A 20,104-nucleotide genomic window follows, 5' to 3' on the forward strand; every position below is an offset into this window, starting at 1 on the left:
CCGCCCCCTCCCTCCGGGTCCCTCCTTCTCCCGACCTCGTCCCTCCCTCTCTCCCTGCTCCCGACACCTCCTCTCCCCGACTCCCTCCGGACGCCGCTAAGTTTCTCCGCTCGGGACCGCGCGCAGAGCCGGGGCCGGGCCGGAGCGGCGTCCCCGCTGCCTTGTCCCCGCGCGCAGAGCCCGGCCCGGCCCCGACCCCACCGAGCCATGCTGTGCGGCCGCTGGAGGAGCTGCCGCCGCCGGCCCGAGGAGCCCTCGGTGCCGGCCCAGGTCGCGACGCCCGTCGCCCTCGCGCCCCCGGACGGCGGCAGCAGGAGGCCCGGGCTGCGGGCGCTGAAGAAGATGGGTCAGTAACCGACGGGGGCGGTTCGGGGCGGGCGGGGACTGCCCGGGGGGCCGCCTGGGACGGCGAGGGTGTGCGGGCGAGCTGTCGTGGGCTTCCCAGGCAGCGAAGGTCGGAAGGTTGGGGGTCGCACCTGTGGTCATCCGACGTTCCCCGGCCGGGCGAGGCGCGCCGATGGCCTTTGCTTCCCACCAGGAGGCGCCCGCGGGGCGTGCTGGAGTGGGCGTCGGGGCGCGGGGCGCGGGGCGCGGATTGGGGTCCGGGAGGACCTGGTGAAATAAAGTGGGAGAGACACGCTGTGGGTGTCCCTCACCCAGCTCCCCAGAACCCTGTGCCTTCCAGGGTTCACGGGCGTCCCCGTGCTTCCTGGGTTCTTGGCCGCCGTTAGGGGGACAGGGGAGCTGTGGAAGAGGCCAGCCTCTCAAACTGGTTCTCCAGCCCTGCAGCACCCCCAGGGGTTGCAGCAGCCCCTGCAGCGACCAGGTAGGACTGGTCGAACTGGTGAGAATACTGTCCTTGGAGTGAGAAGGACAGATGCCCCTCTCAGGTTCCAGAGAAGTGACTACAGGGAAGGAATGTTAACTCCCAGAGTCGAGGGGCACTGGGTACCTAGGTGGCATCACTCAGTCTTCCTCATTCTCCTGAGAGGCACCTGGTATAATTCCCACTTCACAGATGAGGAAACTGAGGCAGAGAAGTTGAAGAATTTGTCAGTGGCCACACAGCCAGTTAAGGGCGGAGGATGGCATGGGAGGCTGTGGGCAGCCACACTGCGGCAGAGACCATCTCAGAGCCTGGGCAGAGTGTGACTGACTGGCTGATTAGGTGGCTTGAATGAGAGGTGTGCCAGTGTTTTAGAAAACATCCATGACCGTGAACCTGAAATGATATGTTGCAACCACTGTTGGTAAATAATTCATGATGGAGAGGTGGGTGTGGGGGAATAGGGCAGGGCTGCCCAGGAGACCAGTGTGAATCTCCAGGCAGAATTCGGGGTGCCGATTGCCAGACTTGACTTCTCTTTGTCACTGCCCCCCACCTTGTTCTTATTTCTACCTCCTGTCACTCACTCAGATCTGAATGGACTGAGCTCTATGTTCTGAGCTCGGAACCTGGCACTCTCCCTGAGGAGACGTAAGACACATGATCTCTGCCCTACCCTCCAATCATTCATGCACTCGGCGGACATTTACTTAGTGCCTATAGTAGGCTCTGTCCTGGAATTCAGCAACAAATAGGACAGACACAGTTCTGGCCCTTTAGAGAGGGGAGGCATCAGCAAGGAGGTCAGACAATGAAGCAAAGAAACAATTCTAGGAGGGGAGAGGGCAAATCAGGTACCGGGGAGCCAGCGAGGGCCCTAGCTGGACCCCAGAGCCAGAGGGAGACTGGAGCTAGGTGTGGGGGAGAGGCAGGTGGGGGCCAGATGCTCAAGGCCTCTCCTTATAGAGTTATGGGCTTGCCCTGGGGGCAGGAGGAGCCCCAGAGGGTCTCAAGCAGGAGGAGGGAGGCAGGGCTCCTGGAGAGTGGGAGGCACGTCGGACGAAGGCAGGGATGAATCAGGGAGAACCATAAGAGGGAGGTTGAGGAATCCATTGGTCAAGCCATGGGGATGCTCAGACTTGGACCAGCACAGCCGAGTTGGGTTCTAGAAGAACCAACCACCTAGGTGGCGGGCTGGGCTGGACTCTGCGGCTGGTGGGATCTGAAAGGTGTCTGCTGGGTGACAGTGTCATTCTCTGGGCTAAGGAGCGCTGGTGCCTTGGGGAGGGGAGGGCTGTGGGGAGCTGAGGGGCCACAGAGACATCCGGGGCTGGCGTTTGGGCCAGAAAAGCAGGGCTGGCGGATGCTGGGGGAGGGCTGGGGTGCTGCTTCTTCATTCCATACGCTTCTGCTCAGCGCTATCAGCATGTGATGGCACTGTGCCAAGGCCTGGGGCTGCGTAGGTGAATACCACAGCACTTTGCCCTCGGGGGGCGCACAGTTTAATAGCTGGAGACACTCACAGACAGGTCATACCTCCAAACCCAGGACTCAGCCTCCTGGCATGAATAAAGCTGCACGGGAGCTCAAGGCATCCCGTCCTAGGGACACTGTCAGGGCACGTGTGGGTGTCAGAATGTCACCTGGGCCACCCTCCCCTCCCACCGCTGCCCTGTCCTGCCGAGTGACCGCCGAGAGAGGAATGTCCAGTTTCTGGGGAATGCCCCTTCCCCAGGCATCACTGATTCCAGGAACAGGGTGGAGACAAAACCCAGGTGTCCTGGGGCCCACTTTGAGGCCACCAAGGCCAGGCCCACCACCCAGGGAGCTCCCACCATGGCAGCCAGCCGCAGCTCCTCCCCAGGTGGCTCTCAGGGCTGTCCCCATGTGGGTCAGGGCCAAACCCCCCAGGCTAGCAGACAACAGACTTTATTTCAGGTGCTGTCAAGAGACAAGGGCAGGGAGCGGCTTGGAGATCAAAGGCTCAGAGGGGCCCACAGGAAAGAAAGGTTTTCTCAGGCTGAATGGGGGAATGGGAACTGCTGGGACAATGGCGATGGCCATTGCAATGGCGGGGGAGGAGGAACACCACTCCCACACGACCGGGAGCCATTTGTGGAGCCTGGGGCTCTTCTCCTGTCCCTTCCTCCTCAGCGGGGGTGGCTGCAGGCTTAGCCTGTCCCCAGAAAGCCAGGGAATAGCTGGGGAGAGTTAGAGCACCTGCCAACCCAGGCACAATGCTGAGCTCGTGTCTGGCGGGAGCCTACTTAACGCTTGGCATCCCGGGGAGAAGATGCTGCTGATGTCCTCGCAGGGCAGATCAGCTGGGGGTAGGGGATGACGTCACCAGCCTGGGGCCCACATGGCTAAGAGACAACCGCTAAGGCCTAGGTTTCAATGATGGCTCTTTATTGCCAGAGTTAATGATACGAATTAACACCTTTGTAACACTGAGCGAGGGCTTTTCACATATCAGCTCATTTAATGCTCACAATTGTATGAGGTGTGTGGTACCATGAGCCTCATCTTACAGATGAGAAACTGAGATTCCGAGATGCTGAATGCTGGGAAGCCACTGAGCGAGGATTCGAACCCAGGCGTCTGGCCCCGGGGTCCAAGCTCCTGTCACAATGAGGGAGTGAGTGATTTGTGTCTGGGCATGGCCCGCCTCTTGTCTCCCCTGCAGAGGCTCTGCCAGCCCCTAGAGGTGTCCTCATAGGCGTTACATAAAATCCAGGACAGCCAGTTAAACGTGAGTTTCAAATCAACAGCAGATCATTTGGAACAAACTTACATGAAAACATCACTGGTTGTTTATCTGAAATGTGCATTTTTTTAAAAAGATTTATTTATTTATTTGACACAGAGAGAGAGAGAGATCACAAGTAGGCAGAGAGGCAGGCAGAGGGAGAGGGAGAAGCAGGCTCCCCGCTGAGCAGAGAGCCCAATTGATGCGAGGCTTGATCCCAGGACCCTGAGATCATGACCTGAGCCGAAGGCAGAGGCTTAACCCACTGAGCCACCCAGGTGCCCCTGAAATGTGCATTTAAATGGGCATCCTGGATGTCACCCACCAGCCCTAGCCAGCCCTATCTCCCCAGAGCCCCTGTCTGTGCCCGAACCCTCAGGCCCCGCCCCGGCCCCTAATCCTCCCCAGGAGCGCGGAGGCCTGAGTGGGCAGAATCCTGTTCCCTTTCGTCCCCGGCCTGCAGGCCTCCACCAAGTGCCCCAGCTGCCAGAGGGCTCTCACTATGGCCTGCCCAGGACTTCTCCTGCAGGGTGAGTGGGACTGCTGTGTGTGCACTTGGAAGGTGGGAGTCCTGGCAGGTGTCTGGCCTGGTGGGAGGGAGAACTGGGTGGCTGTCCTGGCTAAGCCGGGGCCTGCCAGGCAGGACTAGGGGGCTGTCCCTGTCATGCCTTGTGGCCTCCCTCACCTCTCCTCCTCCTTCGGCTCTGGGGAGGCCCCCCCTCCTACAGCCTTTGCCTCCAGATCGGCTTCATGCGTGTTCTGGCCCTGCCCGGAAGGGTGCTGCCACCTTCGGTCGCTGTGTGTCTGGCCAGCACTGCCTGCCTTTCCTGACTGTGTTGACTTTCCAAAGAATGTTATGGACTCTGGCGCTGAGCTTGGCCGGGCCTTCACCCTGGGTGTGGCGGCCAGCCCCAGCGAGGGGGACGCGCTTCCTACCTGCAGGGCTGGGGCTGCCTGCTGGCCAGAGGGAAAGGATGTGAAGGTATTGGGACCCTCACCATCGTGTGTTCCCTCCCAGAACCGTCAGGAAAATCTTCTCTTCCTCTCCTCCCCCACTTGGCATGAAGCTGTCAGTTGCTGTTTCCTGCATGGCTCACATTCCTACTGGAGCCCCGGTGCCCTTCCTGAGTGTGCCCTAGTGCAAAGCACACACGTGCACACACACCCTAAATCACACCCCCCCCACACACACCCTTGCTCGAGACCTACCACTTTCACGCCCAGCTGCCTATGCATTACCCTCTTGTCTACACTCGCTGTAGCCCCACAGCGCACACACCCCCACCCTCACCCCCACCGCTGGCCAGCTCTGGCCTCTGGCCATCCACCACACGGCCCCTGTGTCCTTCCTGGGCTTGGGGGACCTACGCTGTTGTCGGCACACGCAGCTTGCCCTCTCATAGTACCAGTGGCCCGTCTGTGCAAACGGGGGAGGGCGGTTTGAGGATCAGAGATGGATGTGGCTTCCCTACGGTCCTTCCAGCTCGGTTGCTGAAACCGCCTCCTGCCCCTTGGCCTTGGCCACCGACATAGAACAGCTCAGGGCTCAGACCACACACACGCCAAACCGTCCAGGTCGAAGGTGATAGTTGGGAAACGGGGCTGTCCATTCCTAGCCTCCCCCTGACCCAACTCTGGGGGCTGAGATAAGCGGTTGGCCTAGAGAAGGGGTCCGAGCCCCAGCTGACAGCACTGAACTGGGCTGGAGAAGGGCACCGTGGGGAACCACGAGCCTAATGAGGACAGATGGGTGGGAATACCTGGATCCCTCTCCCCTCCCGGGCCACTGCCTCACTTTATCCTAATTTAGCGAGTTCCCGCTGTGGGCCAGGCCCTCCATGGAGGGCACCTGCACATTAGCTCATTCAAGCCACACACGGCCCTTTGGGGGGTTAAGCAACCCCCAACTCTCAATGCGTTCTGGGTCCACGGCCTTACCCTGGATGCGTTAGCCACTCTGTGCCTTTTGAACAGCTTTATCGAGATGTTAACTCACATATCAAACAGGTCACCCATTTAAGCATCCAGTAGTTACTGGACTATTACGTTACTAATTTTTTTTTAAGATTTTATTTATTTATATGACAGACAGAGATCACAAGTAGGCAGAGAGGCAGGCAGAGAGAGATGGAGAAGCAGGCTCCCTGCTGAGCAGAGAGCCCGAGCGGGACTCGATCCCAGGACCCTGAGATCATGACCTGAGCCGAAGGCAGCGGCTTAACCCACTGAGCCACCCAGGCACCCTACGTTACTAATTTTTAAAGCTGTGGTAAAAAATGCATTAAGTGGCTATTTCAACGGCATTAATTACATGCACAATGTGAGGCATTCACAATGTTGTGCTCGCTCCAAAACTTTTCCATTACCCTAAACAAACAAACAAACAAAAACCCCTCAGTAGCCATTAACCTGTCATTTCCCCCTTCCTTCCTCCCCTCCCGTAGGCCCTGGTAACCTCTAATTACACTCTGTCTCTGAAATTTTTTTACTGAGGCGTATGGGCCATATAATCGGTCCAGATGAATTTGACTATTTTAGACACCGCCTATAAGTGGGATCATACGATTATCTGTCCTTTTACGACTGGTGATTTCACTTAGCGTAATGTCATCAAGGGTCATCCGTGCAGCCTAGATCAGATGTCCCTCCTCTTTACGGCTGACTAATGTCCCCCTGTATGTCTGTACCCCACCTCTGCTTCTCCGTTCATCTGTTGATGGACATTTGGGTTGTTTCTATCTTTTTTGCCTTTGTTCATCCCCATTTTTCTACTGTTATTTAATGATTGTTCCCCCTCTGTTTGGTCAAGGTGGCCATGACACTGGCCCAGCCCAGCTCCACGTTCAAGGCAGAGATGTTTAGATTAGAGAACCCACGGGAAGCACTAGGAGCAGGCAGCTGGTACACCTGCTCCAAGCGGGTAGGAATGAGGTGGAGGAAGCATCTGTGGGTTTGGGCCCTGGCAGAGCCAATAAATGTTGACTGGGTGCCTGGGCAGAGAGCCAGGTGCCTTCCAGTGCCTCTGCCCAGGGCCTGGGCCCTCCTCCTGACCTCTCTCCCTTACCTCTCTGGATCCCACCCTTCCTGTCTGGAGCCCTAATCCCTTCCCTACCCCAGGGCTCAGAAGCTGAAGCAACGGGAAAGGAGTGTCACCTGCTCTGGGAACTCAGCACCCGGCTCAGCCCGGCATTGAACTCTCATTCTATTTGGCTTTTCCAATGGATGCGTGTTTGGGAGCATCGTGAGCCAGAGACCAGTCCCAGTGCCCGCTGGGCGGGCAGACTAGAGTGTAACCCTTTCCCCCAGCAGGCTCCTGGGGAGCTGGGGATGAGGGCCAGGGGCAAGGGCCCCCTCAACATGGGAACCTGTTCCAGTGGAGCGCTGATCAGAAGTTCTGGCTCCCTGTCTTGATGTCCTGTTTGCAGAATGCTCTGGACAAAGCAGGACCTCGGTGACTCACCTCCATTTCCGGCCTTAGTCATTCGCCAGCCCCCTTTCTCCCCCACCCTCCCCAACTATGGGCTTGGCCTCAGAGGACTGGCTGGGAGGTAGCCCCGGCTGCAGAGCCTGGTTGTCATGGGAATGAGGGGTTCCTTTCCCATAGCTGGGGAGTTGGAGGGTGCTCAGTTGTGGTGGCCCTACAGGTTCCCTGAGTGTCCTGCCACTCAAGCCATTGCTTCTCAGGCTGAGGGAATTCAGAAGTTGCCCAGATGTGGGTGCAGAGGGCTGAGGGTCTAGTGAGTCTCTTGGCCTGCTGTGGGCCACCTTGTAGCTCTTTGTCTGGAATAACAAGGCTTCCGCCTCCCCTTCCTAGCCCGGTCTGAATTCTGAGAGACCCTTTGGAGCCCTCAGAGCCACAGGCTAGCCCCAAGGGGGACCGTGGGCTCCTCCGGATGGCAGGCTTCTCCTCCTGGCCCTGAGACCCTGATTGTCAATCACAGTCATCCTCGGGGTCACAGGGGAATTTTTAAACATTGATACCCAAGTCCCAGCCCACACCTGCTGGACAAGAATCTCTGGGATGTGGGGTTTGCCACCTTCTCCAGGCGAGTCCCATCACTGGCAGGGTTCAGTGGCCCACAGGAAAGGCTAGATAGGGTAGGGCTGGGGGTAGAACGTGCTTAGTTCCCCAGTTGTCAGTGGACATGGCTTGTCCTCCCCTTTCAGAAAACCCTGGCTGTGAATCTGGCTCTGGGATGAGCACCGAGATGTGGATATAAGACTTTGTCCCTGTCCTTGGGTTTATTAAAGTTCCCTGAAATTACAGTTTAGGTGGGATGCTTTAGTTAAAGTAAAAAATGCTGTGGGTGATCGGGGAGGGAGAATGCCCATTTGAGGACAAATCAAGGAAGGCTTCCTGGAGGAGATGGTGTCTGAGCCCGTCCTTGAAGGAGTCCTCTGAGAGTCAGAGAAACAAGAAGGATCCTACAAAGGCTCCCAGAGAGAATGAAAGAAGGCTCAGGAATTTAGACTTTAGTTGCATGGGTCAGAGTTCCCAACACACAGGGGCCTGGGACCCACAAAGCCTAATGCCACTGTCCTGTTTCATTTGGCTCACACAGTGGTATTTTAGGGGGTTTTGTTTCACTTTGATTTAGTTGCCAACATTGAAAAATCCAGAGGCTTCACATACAAACCCAGCTTCCTGTTCTCTGGAAACTCTGGGCCCTCATCTGCCGCCCTTCTCCCTCCAAAGGGTATGGACCTTCCAGTTTGCCACGTTCCCGCTCTTTCTGTTGTCCCCTGGCTCATAAACCTTTGGTATCGACCTGTAACGCAGGAGAGCAGGCTGTGGGAACACCAGAACGGGTGGCATCTTAGCTGAAGTTCAGATTTTGCAGCTCAAGGTCGGGGGCTGTTGCGGTCTTTACTGCGTGTGTGGAGAACACAGGGCCCTGAGCGGTCACGGTTACTGCCACCAAGGCTGTGTAACTCAGAAGTGACAGAGTTGGGATTTGCCTCCCTGGGCCCCTGAATTTAAATTCTGCAACACGCCCCCAACCATGTGAGCAAGAAGGGACGGAGGAGCACAGGGGTTCAATGCAGTGGCCACGGGAACAGGTGCTGGCTGAGGCCTGACCTCCGGGGTTTGAAACCTGCGTCCATCCCTTTGTGGCCATGGAATTCTAGCAAGTTCCTTAAGCTTCTCTGTCCTTGTTTTCTCGTGTGTTCGTTTATGATTGGGGGCTCGTGTGTGGTAGATGTTTTGTAAGCATTTCTTCCTACTAAGGAAAGGGAGAACCCATGTGGGGTGAGGTGGGATTGTGACGGTGGCTGGGCCCCGGGGAGTGCCGAGTGTCACAGCAGACCATGCTTTCAGCTGGACACAAAGAGGACACCTGGATATCAGCCCCAGGCTGGCCTTGGCAGGGCTGGTCCTGGAGTCGTTGGCCTGTGACCCTGGAGCCAGGGTGGCCTCTGCTATCCTCCCTTGCCTTGGGGAGCGCGGAGGTGAGGAGCTTGGATTGCAGCAAGAGAGATTTAGGTTAGATAGTGAGACTACCTTCTTGAGGTCAGGGTTTCACATCAAAGGAAAAGGCTGTGGGTGGCAGATTCTGGTCTCGAAGTCTAAAGACCGGGATGGAAGGGAGTGGCACAGGGTGACCTTGAGGGAGGCCGAAGGGCCAGGTCCTGCCTGAGGGACTGCTCTGCTCTAAGGGCCTCTGGAGGCAGCGGCTTAACCAAGACAGAAGGTACTGGTGTCCTCCCCCCCCACCCCCCCAGGGCTTGGGTGGGACACACCAGGTGAGACCTTGGGGCGGAGGAGCTGAAAGGCCAAATCCAGTCCTGGGGACACGTTAAGCTAAGCAGAGGAAGAGTGGCCGATGAGGGCTTGCAGGGCAAGGCCACTGGCGGCTGCTGGCTGGGAAGAGGGTGGAGGGAGCCAGAGGCCAGGGAGGCCCCGAAGTCGTGATCAGGCCTCCCGCCCCCCCCCCCCCCCCGCAGGCCTGACGGAGGACGAGGACGTGCGCGCCATGCTGCAGGGCTCCCGGCTCTGCAAGATCCGCTCGCGGACGTGGCACAAGGAGCGGCTGTACCGGCTGCAGGAGGACGGCCTGAGCGTGTGGTTCCAGCGGCGCATCCCGCGCGCGCCGTCGCAGCACATCTGTGAGCTGGGTCGCGCGGGCTCGGGGCGGGCTGCCGGGACAGCGGCCGGGGGACAGCGGCCCTGACCCTGCCGCGCGTGCCCTGTACCCCTCAGTCTTCGTGCAGCACATCGAGGCGGTCCGTGAGGGCCACCAGTCCGAGGGCCTGCGGCGCTTCGGGGGCGCCTTCCCGCCGGCGCGCTGCCTCACCATCGCCTTCAAGGGCCGCCGCAAGAACTTGGACTTGGCGGCGGCCACGGCGGAAGAGGCTCAGCGCTGGGTGCGTGGCCTGGCCAAGCTGCGCGCGCGCCTCGACGCCATGAGCCAGCGCGAACGTCTCGACCAATATCCTGCCCAGCTGCCGGGGTCCGGGGAGCTGAGGGGGACGGGTGCTTGGGGATCCGAGGGCGAGCCCCAGCCCCTGGTCTTCAGAATAGAGGGTGGCGCCGCGGCCTCCTGTCTCTGGGGAGCCCAGCCCCGGCCCGAGGAGGCCGCGGGCAGAGGGGAAGTACAGCCCCTGCACCCGGGAGCCCCACCCCGGGGTCCCGGCAGGCACCTGGTGGGGCAGGCGGTGGTGCCCAGGCTTTTGCGTGTATTTCCTGAGCGCCCACACCTGGATCCACGCCTATCTGCACCGGGCAGACTCCGACCAGGACAGTAAGATGAGCTTCAAGGAGATCAAGAGCCTGCTCAGAATGGTGAACGTGGACATGAATGACATGTATGCCTACCGCCTCTTCAAGGTGGGGTCCTGCCCCCACGCTGACCTCTGAGGCACTCACCTCACTCACCCCTGGGCCTTCGCCCTGCAGAAAGGCCATATCTGGGCCTACTTAGCCTTTTGCACTCCTCCCAGGGCGCTGGGCCAGGATGGGCACGGCGGCCCAGAACTTCCCACCCTCAGGCAGAGAGCCCAGGGGTGGGAGGGACCCTCCACTCCCCCAGAGAGAGCAGCAAAGCTGTGCTTTTCATTTTTACAAGCCTGCGGGCACCCTTTGCACTCGCGGCCGTGCACGGCTTGCACACGGGCGTGCAGGCAGGAGTCGGCTCACGGACTCACGTGCCCACCCTCCTCCACTGTGACACACGGGGCACCTCCCCACGTGACCGGATACACCCCACATGTGGGAGCACTGACGGGGGTACACGGGGGTGCTCTGGGCATCAGAGGCCGGGTCAGAGCTCATGACAGATGCCTGTGTGGGTGGTGACTGTCTGAGCCACCTGAGACACGGGAGCCATGGCACCTGTCCACCTGAACCCACAGCAACACGGGGACTCCTCCCCATGAAGTCAATTATCTGTGGCTCACTGACCGCAGGCGTGGGTCTGGGGACGGAAGGATGGCCCTGCACACACAAACACATGGGAGGAGGAATTATGGTTGGTCCTGCCCCTGGGTCACTGCTTTTCCTCCCACATCTTGATTTTGGGGGGTAGGTCATGGTGCAGAGGGACAGGCACTGAAGCCAAGGGACCTTCCTTAGAATCCCAGCCCCGCAGCGGAGCAGCTGTGTGAGCTGGTGCGCTAGCTTCCAGTTTCTCTACCTATGGACTAGGGGGTCCCCGCCTGTGCAGCGTGGTTGACAACAGGTGTGTCGGTCGGTGCGGGCCCGCTTTCCCCAGGCGTCCTCCTTCTCTGAGCCGCTCGGCGCTTCCTTCCAGGAATGTGACCACTCCAACAACGAACGGCTGGAGGGGGCTGAGATTGAGGAGTTTCTGCGGCGGTTGCTGAAACGCCCTGAGCTGGAGGAGATCTTCCATCGGTACTCAGGCGAGGACCGCGTGCTGAGCGCCCCGGAGCTGCTGGAGTTCCTGGAGGACCAGAGGGAGGACGGCGCCACGCTGGCCCACGCCCAGAAGCTCATCCACACTTATGAGCTCAACGAGACAGGTGGGGGCCTGCAGGTGGGGGCTGACAGAAGGGGTCGGGGTCAGCACGGTCCTGTCTCGGCATCTGACAGGTCCGGGGGCTTCCAGCTACAATTACTGGCTATGGGTGCCATTTTGGGCGGGTCACCTTTGGCTCCTAGAGACGCAGCTGCCACACCAGTGACATGGCATAGCAGCATACCTGCCTCACGGGGTTTGGCTGAAGATTAAATGGCATGACTTGTGGGGGCTCCTGGCCGTCTCGGTTGATAGAGCGTGTGACCCTTGATCTTGGGGTTGTGAGTTCGAACCCCATGTTGGGTATAGAGATTACTTTAAACAAATAAATGGCGTAACTCATGCAGGGTCCAGTCAGTAGGTAGGTACTCGTTACTAAGCTGAGTGAGCTTTGGGGCCCTATGGGGCCAGACACGGAGTCCTCCCGGTGACCTGACACTCTCTTCGACCCGTCTTCGCAGCCAAGCAGCACGAACTGATGACACTGGATGGCTTCATGATGTACCTGTTGTCACCTGAAGGGGCTGCCCTGGACCCGGCCCACACATGCGTGTTCCAGGACATGGGCCAGCCCCTCTCCCACTACTTCATCTCCTCCTCACACAATACATACCTGACCGACTCTCAGATCGGGGGGCTCAGCAGCACGGAGGCCTATGTTAGGTACTGTAGCGGGGGATGGTTGGGGTGAACACATCTGGGAGCCCAGCTTGGGGGCACTATAGGGCTCAAACCTGGCTCGGTCCATCCATTGCTCTGCTCCGTGGCTTCCACATGACACTTCACCCGCTGTTCTGTCTGCCTGTCCACAGGGCCTTTGCACAGGGCTGCCGCTGTGTGGAGCTGGACTGCTGGGAGGGGCCAGGAGGGGAGCCCATCATCTATCACGGCCACACTCTCACGTCCAAGATCCTCTTCCGAGATGTGGTCCAGACTGTGCGTGACCACGCCTTCACTGTGAGCTCCCAGGACCCCCATGCCCAGCCCCAGAGCCTCCCGCAGTGACCCCAGTGTCCTCTGTCCTTCCAGAAGAAACCCCCCCCTGCTGCTCCCTGCCCAGAGAATCGCTCACTCACCCAGTGCCACTGGGACAGCTGGCCAGTGGGGTAGAAGAAAACTGAGTGAGAGGCTCCCTTCCTCCACCCCCATGTTTAGTAAATGCAGTAAAATCACAGAATGTCTGCAAGAAAACCTTGCGGGTAGGGAAGGACGTTTGAATCATGACTCCCAAAGAGAAGGGCACGAAAGAGAAGTTCAGCCCTGGAGTCTGCGTAGTTGCAACTCCTGGCAAGCTATGCACGAATCTTACCCTCAAAACACGATGGGCTTGGGGCGCCTGGTGGGTTCAGTCGGAAGAGTGTGCGACTATTGATCTCGGGGTCAGGAGTTCGAGCCCAGCGTTGGGTGCAGAGATTACTAATAAATAAATAAATGCACTTAAAAATTACGGGCTGTGGGGGGTGGGGAGTGTGTAGCATAAACAATATGGCCAATGTCATTGACACATAAAGGGCATTTAAACAACAAAACCGTGCCGCTGCCCTCATTCTCCCAGACATTCTCCCCTTCCCCAGAGACCCCAGATCTGTCCCCTGTCCCCCCAGGGACACACTGGTCCCAGAGTCTGCCCCACGTCCCACCTACTCAGCCCCCTGGAGTGCCTTTGTCTGTCTGTCTTGAAGGGGGTTGGGGCCAGGTGTAGTAGGGGTGCTGGGAGCGGGAGGGGGAAGTGGCTCTGAGTTGCTGCCTGTCTCCCCACCCCCCAGCTGTCCCCGTACCCTGTCATCCTATCCCTCGAGAACCACTGTGGGCTGGAGCAGCAGGCCGTTATGGCTCACCACCTTCGCACCATCCTGGGAGACGTGCTGGTGACGCAGGGGCTGGACACACAGAACCCTGAAGAGTTGCCGTCCCCAGAGGTAATGAATGTCCCCGACTCTGCGCCTGGGTGGGGGAGGAGCGGGCGGCAGTCCGTCATCTGCCCCTGCTGGGCCACCTCCGCGGGTTGGGACCCCATACATCTCTCTGCCCAGCCCGCCCCACTCAGGGCTCTCCATGCCCTCCCCTTCACTCCCCCACCTCGATCTGCCACCCTGCCTACAGGGTCCCCGCAGTCTCCGCCATTCCCACCTCCAAGGCCTTCGTTGATGCGTCTTCTCCAGAAACTCTCTTCCCAGCTGTCTGCCCTTGCCAAGCGCCGCCGCTGGCTTAGAATTCTAGCTCAGGGTGGACCACCCCCTCCTGTGGTCTGAGGAACCTCCTTAGCTCTCCGGCCTGGGTGGTTCTCCCTCCCCAACCCCAGAACGTTTTATCTGCCTCCTCAGAACATTTGTGTTTTTCTGTCTCCTTGAGAAAACTCTCCTCCTACTCTCAATCCAAATATGCCCAGAACATTGACTCATCTGTGTGTGTGTGTGTGTGTGTGTGTGTGCGCGCGTGCACGCGTGCGTGTCTGATTTTATTTTTTTTTATTAGCGCGAAACAAACATGGTTAAAAAAAAATCAAGTTGTACAAAATTGTATACAACGGAAAATGGGTTTTTGTTTGCCTTGTCCTACTTCATGGGAAGTAACCATCTTTAAGTCTCTTGTGCGTCTTTCCAGAATTTTCCTGTGTGTATAGACTTACGTGCAGAACTGTCTTCTCTTTCAAATGTTACACAACAAAGCTTACGTGATTACATGTTCTAGAGTCACTTTTTTCCTGCGAGATCTTTTTGGAAGAGGGCTCCTTCTCTTTCAGCTCCGAGCTGCGTCATTCATTGGAAAGGCTGCTGTGTCATATTCTTTTTGGAGGGACCTCCCTAGCCAGTCCCCTGTTGATGGCTCTAGACGTTGTTTCCCATGGTTTTTCCTGTTAGAAGCATCCCTCCTCTTTGCGTGGCCTTTCCTGCGCCCCCTCTGTCAGCCCCCCTCACATAGAGGTGTTTGTGTGACTGATGGGGCAAGAGGAAATAATCCTTCCATATGGGGTCCCTACAGCAGCTGAAGGGCCGGGTCCTGGTGAAGGGGAAGAAGCTGCCAGCTGCTCGGAGCGAGGATGGTCGAATTCTATCCGACCAGGAGGAGGAAGAGGAAGAGGAAGAAGAGGAGGTGGAGGCTGCAGAACAGAGGCGGCGGGTGAGTGGGGACGGGTGAGGGCTGAGGGCGATCCAGCTGGCTGGGGTAGGGAGGAGCTGCCTGGGGAGGGGAAGGGAGCTAGGAAGACAGAGGGGCTGGAGCCGGTGGGTGCCGCCTCTGAGGTTCATCTCCCAGGCCAAGCAGATCTCCCCCGAGCTGTCGGCCCTGGTCGTGTACTGCTGTGCCACCCGCCTGCGGACCCTGCGCCCCAACCCGGTGCCACCCCAGCCCTGCCAGGTCAGCTCCCTCAACGAGCGCAAGGCCAAGAAGCTCATCCGAGAGGCAGGTAGGAGCCGGACATCGGGCCTCTGGGGACCAGAGGCGTCGTGGAGGCCTGCAGGCTCCTGGTGGGGGCATCCTGGAGTTGGTCAGGAAAGGAGACTAAGAGGACTTCAGGGCCAGTGAAGGGGTCAGGAGGTCCCCGGTTTGGGGCTCAGGGAATGAGCGCCTGGCACATGCCCAGCTCCGGGCTGCCCTGGAGGGAGGAAAGAGAGTCCAGGGAGCTGCTGTCCGTCTTTGCTGGACTCGAGCCTAGTGGCAGGGCCAGACATAGTCAGGAGTGGTGGTGCAGGGTGATCGGTGGGCCGTGGTGGGGGCTGGGGGAGCCCCGCAGAGGGCGTGAGATCAGGAAAGGACTGGAGCACTGGTGTGAAGACCCCAGACCAAAAGTTGGGGTGGAAGCAGCCAGGTGAAGAAGGGGGAGGGGTTTCGAGGCTGGAGGAGCAGGTCAGGTGAAGGCATGGCTTGCAGGAAGGGTTCTGGGGACCCGCAGCTCTGCTGGAAGAGTGCATGGGGGAGGCAGGACGAGAGCCGGGTGTCAGCCTGGGGCCCCCGTTCCAGGCACTGAGAGGGGGAAGGATGCGGGGATTTGGGGCTGGGATGCAGTGTCAGGATATGGAAGGTTGTCCTTGGCCCTCTCTGGGCTTCAGTAGCCTCCTCCGGGAGGTCCTCTCAGCCCTGCGGCAGGGGGGTCTGGGGGCAGGGGAGTTTAGCGTCAGTTCCCAGCTGGTCCCTAGAGTTGGGGCAGAGGAAGTTCCAGGCCCTGGCATTAGGTGAGGGACACCCAGTCGTCCCTCATTATTCCTCATCACCCAGGACTCATCGTTGTCTTGCCCCAACTCTCCCCCAGGGAACAGCTTCGTCAGGCACAATGCCCACCAACTGACCCGTGTCTATCCACTGGGGCTGCGGATGAACTCAGCCAACTACAGCCCCCAGGAGATGTGGAATTCAGGCTGTCAGCTGGGTGAGCGGGGACAGCAGCAGGACCAGGGATGGGCAGGGGGGTGGCCTCCAGGAAACCGTGAGAGGCCTGGGCAGGGGTCGGGCCACACAGCTTTCCAGAAGGTGGAAAACTGGGTTCTCTTGGTAATAACAATGATTAAAATAATTGTCAGGAAAATAAGTGGGAAAACAAATCTGAGTCATTTCTTCCGGACACTGTGAAAGTCTCACTTTTTTTTTTTTTTTTAAGATTTTATTTATTTGACAGAGAGAGATCACAAGTAGGCAGAGAGGCAGGCAGAGAGAGAGAGATAGAGGGAAGCAGGCTCCCTGCTGAGCAGGGCGCCCGATGCGGGACTCGATCCCAGGACCCTGAGATCATGACCTGAGCCGAAGGCAGCGGCTTAACCCACTGAGCCACCCAGGCGCCCTCACATTTTTTTTTTAATATGGAAGTTCAAAACATCTACTTCCATGTAACCACACACACACACACACACACACACACACACACACACACACACATACAAGCTCCCCTGAGTCACCACTGACAGGAGTGGGCTCTGGAGGGATGCTAAGCCCCAGCAAAGGAGCAAAGGAGGGGAATATGGTCTCCTCGAGCACAGATATGGAAACCGCAGGCTTCCTTGGGTGCGACTCTGGCCCGGGGCTATGCCCAGCATCCCCCTCTGGCCTGGGGGATACCAGCGATCAGGTGCAGGTGACAAGGTCTGGGTCCCTTGGCTGCCATGATGCCATGATGCCTCCCACAAAACGCTGGCAGGGGTGGGCAGTGAGACCCTGGATCAGAGTGGTGAAAGGAGGGTCCCTAAGAGCCCCTGCCCTGACCCCGCTATGTCCACAGTGGCCTTGAACTTCCAGACGCCAGGCTATGAGATGGACCTCAATGCCGGGCGCTTCCTCATCAATGGGCAGTGCGGCTACGTCCTGAAACCCGCCTGCCTGCGGCAGCCGGACACAACCTTTGACCCTGAGTGCCCTGGGCCCCCCAGGACCACTCTCACTATCCAGGTCAGCAGCCTGCACTGGGCCCAACCCCAGAGTCACGGCCAGTTCTGGAGGGGTCCTAGTCTGCCGGGTGCCAGCCTGTACTACCAGAGAGTGGAGGCCTGGGGATGGCTTGGGGTGAGGGCAGGCTGAGTCTCAGCCCCGTGCAGGGGGGTCCGGGCGAGTGCTGAGGGCAAGGGGCTCCCTGCCCCAACCAAGGGGCCAGACCGAAGCTCCCCTTCATCCCTGGCAGGTGCTGACAGCGCAGCAGCTGCCCAAGCTGAACACGGAGAAGCCGAACTCCATCGTGGACCCCCTGGTGCGTGTTGAGGTCCACGGTGTGCCCGCAGACTGTGCTCGAAAGGAGACCAACTACGTGCTCAACAACGGTGGGTGGGCGTGCTGGGGGCAGTGGGGGTGGGTGGGGGAGGGGGCAGCTGGCTCCTGACTGCCACGCCTGCGCCCTAGGCTTCAACCCCCGCTGGGGGCAGACCCTGCAGTTCCAGTTGCGGGCTCCGGAGCTGGCACTGGTCCGCTTCGTGGTGGAAGATTACGACGCCACCTCCCCCAATGACTTTGTGGGCCAGTTTACGCTGCCTCTCGACAGCCTGAAGCAAGGTTGGCGGGGGATGGAGCGGGAAGGGGGCGGGTCTGGGCCTCTGAGACCCTGTTCGCCTGGGCTCGGATGTCCTCTGAGAGTGTGCCCTGAGCCCAGGGGTGGGATGCGGCTTGCGCCCCCCGCGGTCCTGGCCCTGCTGGGTGGGGGGTGCAGAGAACCTGACACGTGGCTGCACTCTCCACAGGGTACCGCCACATCCACCTGCTTTCCAAGGACGGGGCCTCTCTGTCGCCAGCCACGCTCTTCGTCCACATCCGCGTCCAGCGCTTCTGAGGGTGGGACTGACCTATGCTGGGGCTCCGCGGGCGCCAGGCTGCGTCCCGTGGCAGAGGCTCTCTCCCCCTGTGGAGCAGAGGGGTAGAGGGAGGCCCAGCCCCTCCAGCCTGCTCACTTTGCCCACTCCACTTTGGTCTCAGCGGGGTGCTGGGGACTGCTTTGGTCCCCCAGAGAACAGGCCGTGACCCTGGAGCCTTGAGACGGCCCCAGTTCCTCCGATTCTTGGCCCACTCCCTCACTCATTGTGGCTCATGAAGAGCCAGATTTGGGGTGGGCACCGGAGCCTTCAGCTCTTCTCTGCCCCCCAAGGGGCCTGGTCCAGCCCTCTTCTTGCCCCCATCCCACCCCAGGCATTAGCCATCCCCCGAGCCCCTCCCCTCACCAGGCTTTCCTGGGTTCCTCCCTCGAGCTCTTGAACTTGAGCTCCCTTTTCTAGGAAGCCTGGAAGTAGGTTTTAACTTGTGTCATAGAAGGGTGCGGGAGAGGGCAGTAGAACAAGACTATTGATTAAAAAATAATAATAATATAAGGAGCCAGTTTATTTTACTACTGCTGTACGTGGAGCACCTCTGAGCTCAGACCCACAGGACCCGGAGGAGGGATGAAGGCAGAGTCCCGTGGGCTCCCTCCCCCAGCAGGGCTTGAATTTGTCTAAGCCAGCCAGGGAGCTGGTGGGGTGGGAGGGGCGGAGAAGAGCCCCAGCTCAAAATAACCTGACCCCTCCTCTTGGCTTAGTGCTGCTTCCAGCATCACGAGACTGTGGGGACACCAACTCACAAGCTCCCCCTGCCCGGTCACCATGAAGGGCTTGAATGGAAAAGGGGGATTTGGCAAGGGTGGGGGGCTTCTGCCAGGGAAGAACTGTTATGGCCCTAAAAGGGGATGGGGACAGGACTCTGAGGGACCTCAATAGACCCCTGCTTTCTGGGTTCAGATGCATCCGAGGCCCCTGTCTGTTCAGTAGATGAATCCGAGACTCAGGGCTCTCCTTCCACCAGGGACAAAGGCCCAGAAACCAGCCTGCTGCTCTGAGCTGCCTGGAGCAGCTGGGAGCGTGTGCCGAGACACTGGAGGGCAGAATCCAGACAGAACCTTCCAGAAAGGGGACTTTCTGAGCTTCAGGGTGGAGCCCTGGCATTTTGGGTTCCATCAGGCATAAGCACCAACATTGACTCGGGACAGAGCTTGAGGACAGTTTCTGGCTTGGGGATGGTGCTGGGCTGGGGCTTGAATGGGCCCCACGGATCCCAGGGCCGGGCTGGCTCTCCTTCCTGCAACCTATGACCCAAGGCAGGAAGTGAGAGCCTCCGCCTGCCCTCCGCACGCTGAGAGCAGTGTTTGGTTCTGATGATCCGTGTGTCTCATAGAGGGTGCTCCCACTCTGAAGGAGCCAGAAGCCTCCCTACGAAGGAACCACAAAGGCCTGGGCCAGGCAGCCCAGACACATGGTTGTCAGGGCCGCCAGGAGGCCAGGTGGCTGGCCCACAGGCCTGAGGAGGGAGGCCCTGAGGAGCAAAGTGCCACGAGGCGGAGTCCAGTTACGGTGCACACAGAGCAGTTCGGTGCACACAGAGCAGTTCGGGTTGTTCTGTCCCCACAGGGCCCGCTCAGGTCAGGGCCTGTGGGGGAGGGTCCTGTGTCGGGAGAACACTAGACCCTGAGCTGAAACCGCCCCCCCCCATCCTGCTTCTCTTCTCTGGTTTGGTAAAGCACGAGGAAGGATTTCCTGCTGGGGTGAGACCCCAAAGCTGGGAAGTCAGCCTTGGAAGGGCAAGTCTTTGGTGCAGGAAAATGGGTGGGAATGACGGTGGAGGGTGGAGGCAAGGAAGTCACTTTTAACTCCAGAGGTCCCGCCCACAGGGCTGTGTTCTCAGCCCAAATCGAAGGGTGGGGACAAGGCCTGAGCTTTGAGGGGCCGGAGTGATGGGTGGGAACGCACAGGTGATCCTGGGGGGAGGTCCTGTGTCTTCAGGCTGCAGCCCCCGTTCCCTGGAAAGGGGCTCCCCCGGAGGCACCAGCCTTTTTAGGTGGCCTCAAAGCAGCACAGGGTCAGGGAATGGATGAAAAGCTCCAGAGGAAGAGAATGGGGTTAGTGTGTGTGGTGGGGAGATGTGAATTCTAACTGCAGTCACGGGGGCCCTTCCTCAGAGAACTATTCGGTAGGTGTGCAGTAGGTGCACACCTACCGAGTGTAACACTGGTGACCAGCAGTGTTAAAAAGCACCCCAGGGCCTAGAAGGGGAGATAGGCATCTGGATGGGGGCACAGGGCAGTGGCTGACTCCCCCCCACCCCAGAGGGGCCACT

General features: G+C 59.1%; 1 protein-coding gene across 1 annotated transcript; it reads left to right on the top strand.

The window, feature by feature from the left end:
* The first annotated feature begins 83 nt into the window (after positions 1-83).
* PLCD3 (phospholipase C delta 3) lies at positions 84-18,324 on the top strand. The gene is made up of 15 exons (XM_044247735.1): positions 84-346; positions 9,522-9,683; positions 9,778-10,006; positions 10,275-10,404; positions 11,327-11,555; positions 12,013-12,214; positions 12,364-12,508; positions 13,318-13,470; positions 14,534-14,671; positions 14,807-14,957; positions 15,801-15,917; positions 16,761-16,927; positions 17,157-17,292; positions 17,372-17,521; positions 17,707-18,324. Exons 1-15 carry the CDS (start codon positions 208-210, stop codon positions 17,793-17,795), a joined length of 2,337 nt encoding a protein of 778 aa, XP_044103670.1. The 5' UTR covers positions 84-207; the 3' UTR covers positions 17,796-18,324.
* Positions 18,325-20,104: the final 1,780 nt, after the last annotated feature.

This window comes from Neovison vison, chromosome 5, assembly GCF_020171115.1.
Source record: "Neovison vison isolate M4711 chromosome 5, ASM_NN_V1, whole genome shotgun sequence".
NCBI lineage: Eukaryota > Metazoa > Chordata > Mammalia > Carnivora > Mustelidae > Neogale > Neogale vison.

What these genes read in the sequence shown, in the direction of transcription:
- PLCD3 (XM_044247735.1), top strand. Translation starts at nt 208, where the DNA reads ATGCTGTGCGGCCGCTGGAGGAGCTGCCGCCGCCGGCCCGAGGAGCCC. An exon ending in GCGGGCGCTGAAGAAGATGG is followed by an intron (nt 347 to 9,521) that starts GTCAGTAACCGA and finishes CCCCCCCCGCAG; the next exon opens with GCCTGACGGAGGACGAGGAC. An exon ending in CGCGCCGTCGCAGCACATCT is followed by an intron (nt 9,684 to 9,777) that starts GTGAGCTGGGTC and finishes TGTACCCCTCAG; the next exon opens with TCTTCGTGCAGCACATCGAG.